Here is a 17,838-nt window from a genome sequence, read left to right on the forward strand (position 1 = left end):
TCATAATATTGGATGTGAAACAATGTAAATTTTAAGCAGTTACATAGGTTCTCTTTCCTGATTGGAAGATATTTGTGACCCACCTAAAAAAAAGTATTTTCTGTTTACTAAAGAGTTGGAGAGTCAGAGAGACCCCTGTTACTGTAGCTCTCTATAGCAATTATTAGAATATTGAACCTTTTAGTTTTGACCCTTACGGCACCTTTAAGTGAATACAAGTACTTACAGGTCTTTGTTCATTTCATTGTAGTGAATGGTATTCTTGTCATTGTTCAAGAACAGATCAAGGTGAGAAGTGGAAATGTTGGCAATCATTTCAAAACCTGCCTCGAAATCTGCGAATGCTGCAGCCAGCACCCAGTGGCCGTAGATCTGAGGTGAATATGAGAACACAGTAGAAATTAGACAGTGGGCATTGGAAATCGGTATAGACATTAGGCAGTAGGCATTCATTCATCTGACAGTGGACATGATATGACAGTAGACACAAGACAGAGAACATAGAATAAAGTAGACGATAGTAGATGTTACATAGACAATAAGCATTGGACATTAGAATAAAGTAGACATGAGACTAACCTTGTGCATGTCGGCGGCTGACAGAGTCTTGGTCAGGGGTTGACATTCTTCTGGGGTGAGCTGTGCTCTGCAGCTCAGAGCTAATGCAACCAGAGCAATCAGTTTGTACAGAGCGCACATTATGCCAGTGATACTGACTGCTGCTCGTTCTCGTTCTGGATCCGTGGGATGTGTAGTTGATGAGTGAAGCTGCTGGTCTTTATAAAGATCCCCGGTTCCCCGGCCTTCAACTGATGTTTACTCCAAAGTCCAAAGTGTCTGTCTGGATGGGTATGTAATCAGACATGGGCATCAGCCCATTTTACTCTTTTTTTCAGGGCTTTCCCAATACACGTGGCCCATATGAAGAAGAACATTTTGACATATTATAAAATAAATGATTCATAAGGATTTATGAATATATATATATTGAGCTGGCTACAATCTAGATAAAATTAGTAAAACACCATCATTTATTGAATCAGGTGAAGGCTTCATCACCAAGCCCCAAGAAATTGCTGATTATTTCAACATATAATTGTTGTATAATTTTTAATAATTGTTTTTGGAAAAGAATGAGGACGGAGGAGACTAAAGAATCAAAAAATATTTATTAAAAATAAATGAAAACAGTAAATGAAAAACCAAAAAAGACAGGTATTTTTGATGAATCTATCATGGTTAAAATGGAGTTTGAAGTTACAATGAGTTGATATAGGAAGGGGCCGGTTCAGCTAAAATGAACATAATAAATAAATAAAAAATAAATATCTAAATACTGAATCGAGCAACTTAAAAACTGCCTGGGGTGTTCACATAAGACATAAATGAGTAGATGATGAAATGTCCAAAAGGTTTTTGCATATAGTATGTTGAAGTATTAAAACATATTGTGGTACAATATGCTTTTGCAGAGAATGGTACAGACCTGAGCAGTATACTACATGATGAGGTCATGCAGATCTCTTAATGGGTTACTGAAAATAAGATGAAACTTACTATTTCCAAAACAAGACAAATGTCTTGTTATGGACCAGGACCACAGATAAACTGTTTCTTTGCATGGAATTCATATTGAACAAATTAAGGAGGCCAGATTGCTGGGTGTTCCAATAGATGAAAGACTTTCTCGGGCCACTCACATTAATAACATAGTAACACAAATGAGCAGAAATTCAATCATAAGAAGGAGTAGCCTCGCATAGTCAGCCTTCGCCATGCATATTGCCCCCGGCAGATTAAGTCTGGCTATGAAAGACTTTCTCAGGCCACTCACATTAATAACATAGTAACACAAATGAGCAGAATTTCAATCATAAGAAGGAGTAGTCTCGCATAGCCAGCCTTCAGTCTTTGCAATGCAGATTAAGTCTGGCCCCTCTCAATTGTGGGAGGACTTCACGGCCGAAATGGTGACTAGCCAACCACATTCGTCTGGAACCAGGCTATAACCAAGCAGGTGCCTATTTTTGAGGGCACTAGCCCCTCCTATGTCCAACTTTGAGGGTTTGTGTAAACACAAACATTGTCCTAACACGAACATTGAATGCCATTGGTAATGAATGGCCAGTTTTGAGTGTTTGTGTAAACACAAACACTACGTAAATACAAACATTGAAGACAAAAGTGAGGACGCAAATTGTGATTGGCCGGAATGAGATGATGTATGAGAGCACCCCTCACTTCACATGGGTTACAACTACTTATACAATCCTTTGTTTTGTCACATATTGACTATTGCCCAGCAATATGGTCAAATGCATCTAAAGAAGAACAAAATAAAATCCAACTATACCCAACATAGAGCTGCGAGACTAGCTCTACATTGTTCATTTAGGACCGGTATTGAAATAATGCATACCGGTAATTAATTGTCATGAGAATTGGTGCACTAGCTTGTAGTTTGATTCTGTTATAGTTTTTTTAAACATCTATACATCACATAAACCTACTCATCTGTCTTCTCAGCTGTTGCTTGCTAGTGATAGTCACATGTAATAATAATTATAATTCTGGCCTGTGTGGAAAATTAACTGGAAGTTGCATGATTTCAATTAAATTCAGCATAGAAATGTGGAATTGGCTGGATGGGTATTTGACAGGGCAACAACCACATGGGGCACGTGTACTGTGTGTGAAAAAATGCTGAGTCAGCAGTGCTGACTGCTGAGTCACTAATGCCTCAACTCAATGTCCAATCGATCCCTTTTCACTGAACTCATAAGTACAGTTCATCAGTAGGTAATACAGTATATGAAAACAAAATAAAATCCAACTATACCCAACATAGAGCTGCGAGACTACCTCTGCATTGTTACAATTTACAATTTACAATTTAGGCATTTAGCAGACGCTCTTAATCCAGAGCGACTTACATTTAGGCAAGAACAAAAGCATGGGAATACATCACATAAAAGCATTTATCATGAAACATGCGTAAGATAAGAAGGTAACAGTGGAATATCTATATGATGAAACTATACATACACTATACATAATAAACTATACATATTCACTACTATGCTATACATATGTACTATGGCGTGCTATGACTATATACAATACAATTATAGTGCTGTCTACATAACATGCTATAAGTCTGTGTCAAATGCTATCTAAACCAACAGAAATGCTATGTAAGGGGTTAGGGTAAGTGCTATGGGCCATGATGGAGTCTGAAAAGGTGGGTTTTCAGGCTACGGCGGAAGATTGGGAGTGATGCTGCAGTTCTGACTGCAATGGGAAGTGCATTCCACAGTTTTGGAGCCAGAAGGGAGAAGAGTTTGGGACGTGTGGAGCGTTGTCCCGGCGTTTTTAGTGAGGGTACTTCCAGTTTCCCTGCGTTGGCTGATCTGAGTGCGCGGGAGGGTTTGTAGGGTTCAATCATACTTGTAAGATATGGGGGAGCCATACCTTTGGTTGCTTTGAATGCCAGCATCAGAGTTTTGTATTCTGTGCGGGCAGCGACCGGGAGCCAGTGGAGGGAGCGGAGCAGGGGGGAGACATGTGAGAATTTTGGCTGGTTGAAGACCAAGCGAGCTGCTGCATTTTGGATCAGCTGGAGAGGCTTAAGTGCACATGCTGGTAGGCCAGTAAGGAGGGAGTTACAATAGTCGAGTTTTGACAAGACTGTTGTCTGGATTAGGAGCTGGGCTGATTCCTGGGTGAGGAACGGTCTAATTCGTCGTATGTTATAGAGTGTGAACCTACATGATCGAGTGACAGCTGTGATGTGAGCTTTGAACGAGAGCTGACTGTCCAGGACAACACCAAGATTCCTGGCTGTTGGGACAGACGTTACCAGGGCGTTGTCTACGGAAATAGTTAGCTCCCGCATAGGGCAGGACTTAGCTGGGAAGAAGAGAAGCTCAGTCTTGTCTGGGTTCAGCTTGAGGTGGTTGGAGGACATCCACTGTGATATGTCAGCCAGGCATGCAGTGATGCGCTCTTCCACCTGAGTGGCAGAGGGGGGGAAGGATAGGAACAGTTGTGTGTCATCGGCGTAGCAGTGATAGGATATATTGTGAGCAGAGATGATAGTGCCAAGGGATTTAGTGTACAGTGAGAAAAGGAGGGGACCAAGTACAGATCCCTGTGGGACCCCAGTTTGGAGGGTTCGGGGGGATGATAGCAGACCTTTCCAGGAAACCTGGTAGGTCCGATCGGTGAGGTAGGAGGAGAACCACTTTAGTGCCGTTCCACCGATGCCTAGCTCCGCTAGGGTTTCTAGGAGCAGCTGGTGGTTCACTGTGTCAAATGCTGCTGATAGGTCTAGGAGAATCAGTACTGCAGAGTGGGAAGCAGCTTGGGCAGCATGTAGTGCTTCTGTGACTGCCAGCAGGGCAGTTTCTGTGGAGTGGGCCCTGGTCATTTAGGACCGGTATTGAAATAATGCATAACGAATTGTCATGGATGAGAGTTGGTGAGAGACTTGCAACAACGTCAGATGAGCCCCCTCTGCACCCCAGGGGGCTCGTCTGACGTTGTTCCCCCAAAATACAAAACATTGCATGAAATGTGGAATGTCCTACCAAAAGACACAAACACAAAGTTTTTGACTGCTTGTTGTGTTTTGTTTATAGTTGGATTTTATTTTGTTTACATACAGTATATTAACTACTGATGAACTGTACTTCAGTGAGTGAGTGAGTTCAGTGAAAAAGGATCGATATGACATTGACATTGCATTTGTGACTCAGCACTGCTGACTCAGCAATTCTTCCTGAGGTCACACAGTACACGTGGTGCATGTGTTTGGTTAGACATACCAACAGTCCTACAGTCATACACAACCTACCCAAAACCCTAACCGCATACACATGGACGCCACATTTGATTTTTAACCCACCACGGGTTTGTGGCAGGTTTAACCTGCCACACATGTCGGGAGCGGGTGCAGTATGTAGTTCAGACTAGTCATTGGTCCGACAAACGACAACCCACCTCAAACCCTAACCTAACCATAACCGCAAGCACGGGAGCAGCGCATGTCCGACTAATGCTCCGTCGGGGGCCACGGAGCACAGGTGATTTTTTTTTTAATGTTGGCTTTCGCCTTTATTTTATATTTTTTATGGAGGGACAGACAGTAGGCTGACAGGAAAAGGGGAGAGAGATGGGGGGAAGACATGCAGTAAAGGCCGTCGGGATCGGGAGTCGAACCCGCGGCACACTGCCAGACTGGGTTACCAGCCAAGGTGACGGGACCATTGAGCCATGGCCCAGGCCAGCACAGGTGATTTTTAACCCAAACGGGTGTTGTAGGACTAATGACTGTAGGACTGTTGGTATGCCTATAACCAACGTATGTACCCCTATTCAAGAGCATTTATTTGTCGATCCATGTTGGTGTGGCATGCTCCACACACTGTGCTAACAACAACAATTACAATATATGTTGTTGTTATATTGTTGTTATTTAATTCTGGCCTGTGTGAAAAATGAACTGGAAGTTGCATGATTTCAATGAAAAAGTCATACAATCATAATTCTCAGTCGAAGTTGTGTTTTTGTTTTACTATACATGTATTGGTACCCTGTGCAATGACAATGAAGGCCAATAACATGCCCCACATTTGTTAAATGATGACTGAAAAACTGTCTTTATATTACAGTGTCATTGATATCCAAGTTACTGTATGATATCAGCGATGTACTGTAAGTGTGCTAGATTATCCCAACAGAACCAATCAACCTGTTGGTTGATTGAAATAAATATATTGTACATTTATTTAACTGTGTATTTGACTGAAAGGCCAGTGACAATGTAATGCCAGGACATGTTTTGGCCCTTATTTTGTTTTGTTTGTTTGAATTGTTAGGCCTGCCTTAACAATTAGGGGCCGGTGTGTAAGGGCCAAATGAGTATCGATGTCAAGTGCTTTATGTAACCTTGGGGTGGCGCTGTTGTTTATATAAGTGTCAAGTTCACGGGTATGGTGACTGCATATATCTATTCTACGTCCGAGCATAGACACCCCGCCTGCATCTGATTGGCCTACCGACACTGCCCTTCTAGCGTCCATGGTCTCACCAGAATGACCTCCGATACGCGAGTTTACTCCGTGGTGGGAAATAATACAAGTAGCCTACAAGAGAATGGCAGCTTTATTGGCACGCGTGACAGTAACTTGTAACTAAAATTTTTGTAGAAGAGGCAAACAAATAAATGAAATAACTAAACTAAACTTGTGCCGTTTGCTTTGATTGAATGTGTATGGTTGGATTTGGCTGTGTTCTAAATTAAAGTGTAGGTGTTAAACTAAATACTATAAAAAAGATAAAGATCCCTAAAATAATGTTTCAAATATACACATGTATACAAATAAACAGGCCAACGGCATAAACAATATTTTCTTGTATTATATTGCACTTGTATTACCGTATTTATTTATTTCCCACCACGGAGTAACCTCGCGGCAGACTATCCAGCATATATCTTCCACCTCGGAGGAAACTCTGGTAAGGCCGGCAGTGTCGGTAGGCCAATCAGAGGCAGGCGGGGCGTTACCATGTCTATGCTCAGAGGTAGAATAGATATACGCGTTACCACTTTCAAATGGTGTGGAGCGAAATGTTTGTCAGTTTCAGTCTGAAATATCCATTGACTATAATCTGTTCTAATTATGGTTTGTTTCTGAAATCACGCAGATCTGATGCTCTACTCAACTCTATGAATGGTGAAATAGATATGAGAATAGCATGCAGAGCTGCCTGTGTGTGTGTTAATGGGGCTGACACACAGCGAACAAACAGTACGGCATTAGAATGGTGCATCAGCCAGGTCCAGCTGATGCGAGGCTCTTAAGGCAGTGCTGTAGTTGAGGCGAGTACTTGAGAGGATGTTGGCGGTCATCTGGATGATGCTGCTCTTCTCTGTGATGGCTCACACACAGGAGGAAGCTTCCTTTTTCTATGTAATAGTATTTCTTTTGTGTTTTGTAAATGCCTTTTATCGTGCATTTTGTTGGTGTCAAGATTATCATGCATGTATAATGGTACTAGTCAGTGCATGCCACATATTAAATACAAAGACTACAACCTCTCATGAGATTGTTATTTTCTGATGCAAATTAGGTAAGAATTCTGTATAAGTCAGCAGTTGTTAAACCTATTACCTTTTACAAGAAGTACAAGAAAAACAGCTGAGGCTGGACTCTGTGTCGTTATCCCGTGTTCTTTCACTCATTCTGCTACATGCAATATGGTTTAAATACGCCAAGAAAGCTCAAGTTCTGTTCAGAGGACGAGTGGCCGTGTTCGTGTTGGAGCCGAACATCACACAGAAGAACTGCAGGTATGATTCATTTCAGTAATATCATATGATACAAAGGCACTTTAATTATATTGTGTCACACAGCAGATTGAGGTACAATTATCTACGCTTCATGGATTCCCTTATGTCTACAAATATTTGTTGATATGGCTGCTGTGAAAAAAGCTCCCAGTCTTGGGAGATGTTGGACTGACAGTATTCACCACCACCATCATCAATTGTTTTAGGGAATGTCTTTAGTTACAATGGTGTTTCCTTCCTCCAGTAGAGTTCCAGAGACTTTGACAATCTATGTCAAGATGCATTGAAAACTATTCCCGTTGCTTGTGGTGACCTTAGAGTATATATGAATAGAGATGACATCCGAGTTCTCCTTCCATCCACTTGCATTAAGTTGCTCAAAAGCGCATGAGGCGATTTCACTCCTCTTTCCGGGTAGGAACAGATTGCATTCTGGGATGGATTTGCTCCAAACACATGAACGCGCTGCCGTTGAACGTGCACGAACGCGCACGAGCGTGCTGCCGTCGTGAACGTGCACAATGATAGTCAACGGACCAGCGTGTTCATGTGTTTGGGGCCAGGCTGCAATATCAAATTCGGCCACTATGTCCATTTCGCCTTAGGGTTTCCGCTGGGTGCCTTCTCTATTCATATATACTCTAAGGTGGTGACCCAGCATCACACTTTGGGTTGGGTTTTTCCTGTCATCTGTGTGAGTGAGTGAGTGAGTGTGTGCGTGTTGTACAGTATGCATACTGTTGATTGACTTTACCCAAAAAGACATGCATTCAAATTCAGATACATATAAAATATTTTTTCAAATTTATTTAAAAAAATACATTGATATTGTCATGAAATATCCTGGATGACCCTGGATGATCAGAGCATCTAGTCTGGTTGTCTGCTTCCTCTGATGTGGGTTTGTATAGTTGACGGTCAGTCGATGAGGTCTGTCTGAGCAGAGACAGGAGTTGGTCTGTTTGCTGCAACAAATACAGCATGTATGTGTTATAAATATTGTACAGTGTATGTCATCTATCTATCTATCACTCCCAATCTTCCGCCGTAGCCTGAAAACCCACCTTTTCAGACTCCATCATGGCCCATAGCACTTACCCTAACCCCTTACATAGCATTTCTGTTGGCTTAGATAGCATTTGACACAGACTTATAGCATGTTATGTAGACAGCACTATAATTGTATTGTATATAGTCATAGCACGCCATAGTACATATGTATAGCATAGTAGTGAATATGTATAGTTTATTATGTATAGTGTATGTATAGTTTCATCATATAGATATTCCACTGTTACCTTCTTATCTTACGCATGTTTCATGATAAATGCTTTTATGTGATGTATTCCCATGCTTTTGTTCTTGCCTAAATGTAAGTCGCTCTGGATTAAGAGCGTCTGCTAAATGCCTAAATTGTAAATTGTAAATTGTATCTATCTATCTATCTATCTATCTATCTATTCAGCACTAACAAGGGACAAAATTAATTTCGCTCCTATGCCAGCAAAATGTGGAACACCCTACCAACAGTCATTAAGACATGCAAATCCCTTGACTCCTTCAAAATCGCTCTCAAAGGGCACTTACGGACGGCTGCAATTCGAAACTGGCCCCCGTAAAATCTGAATCCCCACCCACCCTCCTTTCCCCTCACTATATGTTTTTATTTTTTTACCTCTATGATGATTTCCTGTTTTTGGCTATATAGTCTATAGAAGTGTATATTTGTACGTCTCTAAATGTTTTGATTAATTGAAAACGGTGGGCTCTATTGTAAGCAAGTGTAATGCTTTATGGTGTCGTCCACAGTTAACAGTTTTTGTATTGAGTTGTGTTGTAAATGTATTGTAATTCTGCAAACTGTTAATAAATACTGGTGTTGTGGTTGTGACGTTACCGTGACCGGTCATAGGATCTGCTGAACAGCCCATCCCAACAGGACACTTGCAGTTAAGAGACAAATCTCTGAAGTCTAAGAAGAGGACGACACAAGATTAATTTATGAAAAAGAAACATAAAAAGAAACGATATTATGGATTTGAACTAGAGCAAAAGAGCTATAATATAAAGTAGCCTATTATTTGTTTCTGAAAACTGGACTTTAGAGAAATGGAGGATTTCCACAGTCAGTGGGGGGAAAAAATGAATTTAAAATTTAGAATGACATCATGTCACAGTGATGTGAGAATACCTTTTTGATACTGTATGTTTGAGGAGTACTTCCACCAGTCGGGTTTGAGTACTGCAGCTCAGTACTGTCATCCTCCAGGGGTTTCTCCGCTAGAGACACACACACACACACACGCACGCACGCATGCACACGCACACACACACACACACACACACACACACACACACACACACACACACACACACACACACACACACACACACACACAACCTATTTAAGGCCCGGCCGCCCATGGTCATGGGAACAAGGAGAAGGTTGGTGTAGAAGGAGCGGACCACATGAAGCCTAGCATCCCTTTTCTAGGACAAATATTTGGCAAAAATGCAAAGCATTGTCAAAATGACACTGTTGATGGCCACTAACGAGTCTTTTAAGCACCTTCAACCTGGTGTCCCTATTTGGGGAAATTGCTGCGCTCAACACTAGTAATTAGGGTGTCAGTATAGCACTGTAGGTTCCAGTAGCCTTCTATCGAACGATTGCTGTGTAGACTGTGTCAGTACTAATAGTACTAGTATAGTGTGTGTCTGTGTCAGTGCTAAAGCACAGCACAGTACAATATATAGCGGTACTGTTACCACTGTCGCAAAATTGCTTGGTCAGGCCAGGGTGACAAGTTCCTTGAGGTAAGAGGGAGCGTTGCCGTGGATGCACTGGTGGGTTAGCAGGGAGATCTTGTACTTACATGTAAAGTGTCTTGAGACAACTTGTTGTGATTTGACACTTTAATAAATTTGAACTGGATTGAATTGAATTTAATACTGTATTAGTAATAAAGTACTGCAGTGCTGCTGTGTCAGGAGGAGTGTTCTTACTGTAGAAGTCATATTCAAAGGTAACGTTGTAGTCGTAGTCAGGTGTAGTCCACTCTGAGTATTCATCATCCTCTGGTTCTGAGTAGTCTGGTGTGGCCGTGACGGCACTGTCATCATCCTCTGGTTCTGAGTAGTCTGGTGTGGCCGTGACGGCACTGTCACCATCCTCTGGTTCTGAAGTCTAAGAAGAGGATGATACAAGATGAAAAAAAGTAACATAAAAAGCTACGATATTATGGAAGTAGAGCATAAGAGGTACAATATAGTAAAGTATCATTTGTTTCTGAAAAACTGAAAAACTTTAATAATTTATCATCATAGTGATGTGAGAATACCTTGTTGTATGTTTGAGGAGGACTTCCACCATTCGGGTTTGAGACTTCTTGCGTACTGTCATTCTCCAGGGGTTTCTCCGCTAGAGACACAATACAACACACGCACAATTTATCATCATACTATAATCATACTAAAAGAAACACTGCCATAGCTCCTCACTGCCTGCACCAATCACTCCCACTTCTCCTACAGACATTGACCATAATAATATGGAGGTCTTAACGAAGCCCTTTTTTCAATTTGACAAATTATTGATTAATAATTAATTTATTAGTGCATTAAAATTACCCATCCACTTGAAAATGCGAAAACTCAAGTATTTTTCTCTCAGATACTGTCGGATTTACAGTTAAAACACTTGGAGGGGAGGTTCATAATAATTATAAAAATTAATGTAATTAAGTAATCAGTCGGCCTCATGGTGGCGCTATAACAGCCCACAGACCGTAGGTCGTAAAATCTAATTTTCACTTTCCTTGGATTCCTTGTGGCTTCGTTAAGACCTCCATATTATTATGGGAAAAGTGGGAGCGATTGGTGCAGGCAGTGAGGAGCTACAGCAGTTACAGTGACACAGACACACATTCAGACAGACAGGCAGACATTCAGACATTGACTGAATTATAGTATGATGATGATGATATTTTGTTTTTAACCTATTTCACATGGCATAGGCAATGTAGCAAAGGCAACCAAACAATTACATGGGATCCATGTACTGTGTCAGGACTACTAGTTTACTGTGTGTCTGTGTCAATGCTAAAGCACAGTACAGTACAGTATACTGCAGTACTGTGTCAGTATTAAAGTACTGCTGTGTCAGGAGGATGTGTGTGGGAGTGTTCTTACTGTAGAAGTCAAAGCCAACGTTGTAGTCATTGTAGTCTGAGTATACATAGGCTGGTGTGGCCGTGACGTCACTGTCACCATCCTCTGGTTCTGAGTAGTCTGGTGTGGCCGTGACGGCAACATCCTGTGGTTCTGACTCCCCCTTCACTGTACAGGAAACACACACGCAAACAGGAAACAGTTTGATTTTTTTTTTTAAGATATTTTTTGCGGCTTACGCCTTTTATTGATTTTTTGAAGGGACAGACAGTAGGCTGACAGGAAACGGGAGAGAGATGGGGGGATGACATGCAGTAAAGGCTGTGTCGGGCTCGGGAGTCGAACCCGCGGCACACTGCGACTGGATTACCAGTCAGGTGCCCAGACCGTTACGCCACGGCCTGGGCCGAAACAGTTTGATTTTGCCTGTGTTTGTTTTTCAGTCAAAAATGCATTCTAAAGGCATGCTCCCCCTCCCTCTCTCTCTCTCTCTCTCTCTCTCTCTAGTAGAAAGGTCTGCCATAATTCTCTTACATTATACAACACAGGTGTAGTATCATATTTTTGTCACCAGATGTCACTAGTTATCAGCTGCATGGGGTACAGTATGTTGTGTACAGTCAGTGAAATTTCTTAGCTGTGACCAAACAATTCTCAGCCACAGGTTTCAGGTTTGCACTATACTAGAGAGTCACTTTACATGCATGGTGGTCATTTTACACGATGGCACATCACTGCCATGATGTGCCATTGTGAAAAATGAAATACATATCATCATCATTGTCGCAATATTGCTTGCTTGCTCTGGGTGGATCTTTGTTGGTTGTAAAGTGTCTTGAGACAACTTGTTGTGATTTGACACTATAATAAAATTGAATTGAATTGAATTGAATCATTACTTTTACAGTAATTTGACTTTCATCATAGATTCGTATGTGTATATAGATGACTTTCATACTAAATAATTATGAACCAAACCACAGCTCACATGGACACTCACACACACACACACACACACACACACACACGTCACACACACACACACACACACACACACACACACACACACACACACACACACACAGCTCCTTTGTGCAGCTATGTGAGAACATGTTCCTCAGTCTGTCCCTGAGCCAAATACACTATGTATGCACTGACAGGTCGTGTTGAGCAACCTCCAGTAGTGATAAGTGTACTTCCAGTACAGACAGAGCTATAGGGTTAATAAAGGTTATCTTCACATTAGTCTCACGTAGCCAGCCAATTGTTCCTCTCCGAATGCTATCCTATACACCTCCCGAAATCCGGGTAATTTATTTATCATTTCCGTTCACAAAAATATATTTTAAAATATCTTTAGAGCTTAATTTTCTATTTCAATTTATGCTAAGATCTGCTAACATCGCATGGATGCATCTGGGACGTATCCTCAGTGATGTATCCCAACGTCGTCTGGGAATATGGAGAGAATTCAGTTGGAAAAATATAATTCAAATGTTCAGGACTCCAACGATTAGAGGAAAAGTGTTGTTGGTGCAACAACCATGTTGGAGGATATCTGGATGTGTGACTGCTGACCATGACAATATACAGTATTTTACAACTGTCCAAACATGGAATGGTCATGTGATAAGCAAGATAGGCCTACTAAAGTGTGAGATACCGAAAACATTTGTTGTGCTGTTCTTGGGAAACTTGACACAGGATAATAAACAAAGAAGATATGTAGCCTAAAGTATTATTGGCAGCTAGCAAAATAACTATTACAAGGCTATGATACAAAGCAGATCCTCCAATTTGTGAGCAGACTGGGGGACATTATTTGTAAACTCTAAGACACTATTCCTTGAAAGATGTGAGTCTGAATATATAACCCAACAAGATGACACCACTAACAATGATGGACATTCATGAATCAATGGATTATGATACTTGATAATTTATATGAACCACTGAATGAAAATCTGCAAATAAGTAAAAAGAAAAAAAGAAATGTATTTGAAAAGCAGTCATGAACTTATTTCAGAGCTTAAGGAGTCAAATGTGAAAGAGTCTCGCATGGTCTGGTCTGTAATTCTGATTCTATCAATAAGACCTCATGCTTGATGTGAAGCCAGCAGGTCCTGTCATGTTGTGAAAGCATCAGTGAGAGTTGTGTGATTTGTAAACCACAGGTTCCATGAGGCTGTGTACTACCAGTGCAGACCAACAGTACCATGGGAGTTCAACACTGTGGTCTGTCTTATCATATTGTTGCTGTCTGGTGGAAACCTCATTATGTCCCAAGAGTCCAAGACTGTTACTTTTCAAGATTCAAGAAGTACTGTAAACTACAAGCTACGAGCTTGTAGAGAGGTTATCTCCATTCAGCCTTACTTTGATTGGTATTATAAACCTTAGTAGGAATGTTATAAACAGGGTGTCTGTTCATTGTAACTGTCCCGTCGCAAGCTGAGTTATGAGTTAGAAAGGCACAGGCCACCTCTATGTTCTACCAAATTTGGGATGTTGAGTAATATTTTTCATGAGATTTGCTCAATCCAATAATGCAATATTATTTTGGGAAGTTGTATAGCACTTCTGGAGTATGAGATATTTAAGTATCGAAACAGAGACTGTTTCTGAAAGTTTCTAACAATTACCATCTCACTGGAATTCATGAAAAGCTGAATAATTGTATTAACAAACCAACAGAAAAAACAATAAGGATTAATTTATACTGAGTAAGACAAACGCTGTGAGTCAGATCTTTTGACTCAGGGACATTTGGCTCTGCTTTTCTTTTTACTGAATGGGTTCCCAGATTGCTATAGGAGGTGTCATAGGAGGTGCGAGCCAAGAGCCATGAGCCATAGCTTGTCTTAAGGAGTATAAACCAAGCATAAGGTTCCAAGCCTGATGGGCATGAAACCTTACAAATTAGTCCAACACACTGTTATAAAGAGCTTTGAATAACAGATATTGTATATATTGTACAACTGCAAGTACATTACATGACAAGAAACATATGATAAAAAAAAATCTAAATAAACAAACATTTCCAATGAAGTCAACCGGCTACCCAAAATATTTATGAAAGAGCTAACCTATTTAGCTTTCGGGGCGCTATCACCTAGACTTTATTGTTTGTTTAGAGTACTTTTAACAAACATTGTTTGCCAGCCAAGTCTATGGACTTTGAATGTTTGGGCAGTCTTGGCTCCAGGGGGGAGTTGAAAATGGCAAGGGGGCACATCTCATTTTGTAAAACAATAAGTACATTGTACAACTTAAACTGAGGGGGATGAATTTGAAACGGAGGGTGCCAGGCTCCCTCTGGCCGGCACTGGGCCTGGTTTAGGGCACTAAATGACGACGTGAGACATCATGTGGCCAATGTAGGCTAAATACATCTTGCGACTGATTTAGTTTTATATGATAACACACTGCATTCATGTCTCGTAATGTAGTGGCAGTGAATCTGCAATAGTTTGGCAGCCACAGTGGCCACCCCTCACTTTACTTCAAGTTAGATTTTTTTTACAGAACTGGGCACTGTTTTGGGGGAGAACTGGGCCATTCCTTGTTTGACATTTGGGTCCACCTTGAAATAGTGCCCAGTTCTCTTGAATTCGATTCAGGAGATCTGACTGATTGAGATAGAACTTCCAGCGTGAAGAGCATTAACACGCATTCCCTTCCAAGTCTGTGTTTATTTTGTATTTTTGTTACTCTGTTTATCCTTTAGCCTGTTTCTATGTTTATTATAAAAAACAGAACGTTAAAAAAAAGTCTGCGCACAGGCATAAGACACTGTATTAATCTCTCAAGAACATATTCCGAGCTGCCCTACTGAATCTGTCGGCAGGGGCATTCAGTATGTGTGCTGATACCCTCACAAAAAACATGCAGTAATTCTGGTCTCTAAACTTCCTCAGCCTGATGGAGGGGAAAGGAACAGGTTGGAGAAACATGTTCCTTCCACGCGCTACGTCCAACCGGGGAAACTCCTCCCTGTCAGGTGAAAAGATGCAGCTTGGACTCATCATGCATAGAAGGAAGCATGAGGTCAGTCCGTCAGTCCCTAGACCGGTACATTTTATGTACACATCTGCATTATGTTTGTACGCGTTCATACTAATGTTTATACTTGCTACTACAACTTGTGTAGTAGCACAAATGTGACCAAATTCTGAGACTCCCAGTGAACCACTGAGATGACTCATCTCACATTTATACTGCCTCAGCAAACCATCCCAGTTTTCTATAGCCTATTTTAGAATTTCTCTAAACTTTTTGTGCATTTCTTTTTTCTAACCCTAATGCCTGTAGGCATGGGTGAAAGTGGTTAAAAACAAGACATAGTTCTAGTTCTGGTTGAGCAGTCAGTGCTTACTCAACAATGAGTATATCAGTTACCTCTGAAACATTCTATTCATCCAGCCAATCGACTGTGTCCCTGTTAGGGAGACAGGTGGGGACATGTTGGTCTTCTGCTGTTCTCTCTACACAATCACACCACTGCTGCTCCAATCTTTAGCCTAACCGCCCCTATTTTCTGGGGGCGAACTTGATGCAAAAATAATAGATCTACAAGCTCACAACCCGGCACGTGAGATATTAGTGTACAGGGAAAAAAGGAGGGAGCCTAATATAGACCCCTGGGGTACTCCGGTCAACTAATGATATATCGTCTCTGTCCGCTGGAAATGTACAAAACTGTTACTTTTCAGGATTCAATTTCAAAATTACAAGCTCAAATTGCATTGCTTTGCGCCACGTTTCAAACATGTTGATCTGCTACTTTTGATGCATTTGTGTGACACTGGTACGATCAAGTAGGGCATTCATTGAATTTTAATTTATTAAAAAACGGTTAGAATATTGAGATATAAAAGCTGTAATGTGACGATGAATTAGATTCACAACTCTGGTTCCAAACCCCAACTACTCTGCATCCACCGTCTTGATTCAATAAAGCCAACCAAAATAACTTTGGTTGTATAGAACCAGGATTCGTATTCTTCTTGGATCCTTAAGGGCTGTATTTTGCGTGTCTTAAGTACCAGATCTTATTACTTAACTTAAGACCTGGAGGCGTGGTCAATGCTCTTTGGCCACTCAGAATAGCCAAATGGCATTGATCACGCCTCCATGCCTGTAATAAGACCTGGTACTTAAGACACGCAAAATGCCCTTGGTGCGTTGTAACAAACTGTCCTGCGTTTCCTCCAGCTTTGGGCGCAAACATTGTAATCAATCGTACGTCATCACGGCATTGATGCCTACAGCCTACAGATAGATAGACGGTACAGTATTTATCCCGCAGGGTTCAATTAAGTCTGCATCCGCCAATGGCAGTTGTCCCCAAATAGAATTTACATAGTGGAGTGTAATGTTATACAGTGATGATGTAGGTTCTACAGTGATGTTATACATCACTGTGATACAGTGATACATAAGGATATAGGTTCTAGTATAAGATTGTACTGTGGAGTGTAATGTTATACAGTGTAAGTTTCTATGTTTCTATCTCATAGAGATGTTAATTTGTGTCTGTATGCTTCTGATATTCTGCAGTGTTTACATTACAGACAGCTACATAGGCTACATGCAGTTCCTCCTCTCCTCTCCTCTCCTCTCCTCTCCTCTCCTCTCCTCTCCTCTCCTCTCCTCTCCTCTCCTCTCCTCTCCTCTCCTCTCCTCTCCTCTCCTCTCCTCTCCTCTCCTCTCCTCTCCTCAATATAACATAGATATATAATAGAATAACACTAGCCAGTATATAGCATCATGACTCACCTGAGGCCAGGTTCAGCAACAATACCCCTGTTACAAACACAAATAGTATCATTCTGAACACAAACATACACAAACACACACACACACACACACACACACACACACAGTGCAGTACTGAATTCTGTTTGGGAGAAGTGTGTGTGTGGTGGGATAGAGGGGGCGTAGTCTGAGGAGCGGTAAGGGGCAGGGGGGCGTGTCCTCCCCTCTGATGAACTGAAACTATACTCTTCTTGACAAATCCCAACATGCAGAAGAGCATACAGTACACATAACTACAGTCTACACTGTCTGCAGGAGGCTACATTCTGTGAATGGAGGCAGAGTGGGGGTGGCAAAAAAGTTTCAAACACTTATCTATAACTTATCTATGATATTGACATGGGGTGATGAAATACAAATATGGTACTAGACACCAAGATACCTTTGAACACACACATATAGGGCACTGAACGACATGTTACCATATAATATAGAGGGAGAGCAACTGAGCAAGGAGAAAACAGAAAAGAAAGATCAGGTCAAAGGTCAGGGGGCCC

The 17,838-nt window shown here is 41.3% G+C and overlaps 1 protein-coding gene across 3 annotated transcripts; it reads right to left on the reverse strand.

Moving 5' to 3' along the window:
- Positions 1-8,155: 8,155 nt before the first annotated feature.
- Positions 8,156-17,392, reverse strand: LOC310855646 (uncharacterized protein). 3 transcript variants are annotated; one of them, XM_083760746.1, is made up of 8 exons: positions 17,303-17,392; positions 11,624-11,692; positions 10,696-10,775; positions 10,486-10,541; positions 10,361-10,413; positions 9,546-9,634; positions 9,252-9,326; positions 8,156-8,319 (listed from the first exon to the last, which is right to left on the reverse strand). In XM_083760746.1, the coding sequence occupies exons 1-7, from the start codon at positions 17,367-17,369 to the stop codon at positions 9,261-9,263; spliced, it is 480 nt and encodes a 159-aa protein (XP_083616872.1). In that variant the 5' UTR covers positions 17,370-17,392; the 3' UTR covers positions 8,156-8,319; positions 9,252-9,260. The 3 variants fall into 3 exon arrangements, with proteins under 3 accessions (XP_083616872.1, XP_083616871.1, XP_083616870.1); XM_083760745.1 differs by having other exon boundaries at positions 8,156-8,290; positions 11,546-11,692; XM_083760744.1 differs by having other exon boundaries at positions 11,546-11,692.
- Between the last annotated feature and the right edge of the window lie 446 nt (positions 17,393-17,838).

The sequence above is a fragment of the Protomyctophum parallelum genome (assembly GCF_964188405.1).
Source record: "Protomyctophum parallelum genome assembly, chromosome: 3".
NCBI classification, from domain to species: Eukaryota; Metazoa; Chordata; class Actinopteri; order Myctophiformes; family Myctophidae; genus Protomyctophum; species Protomyctophum parallelum.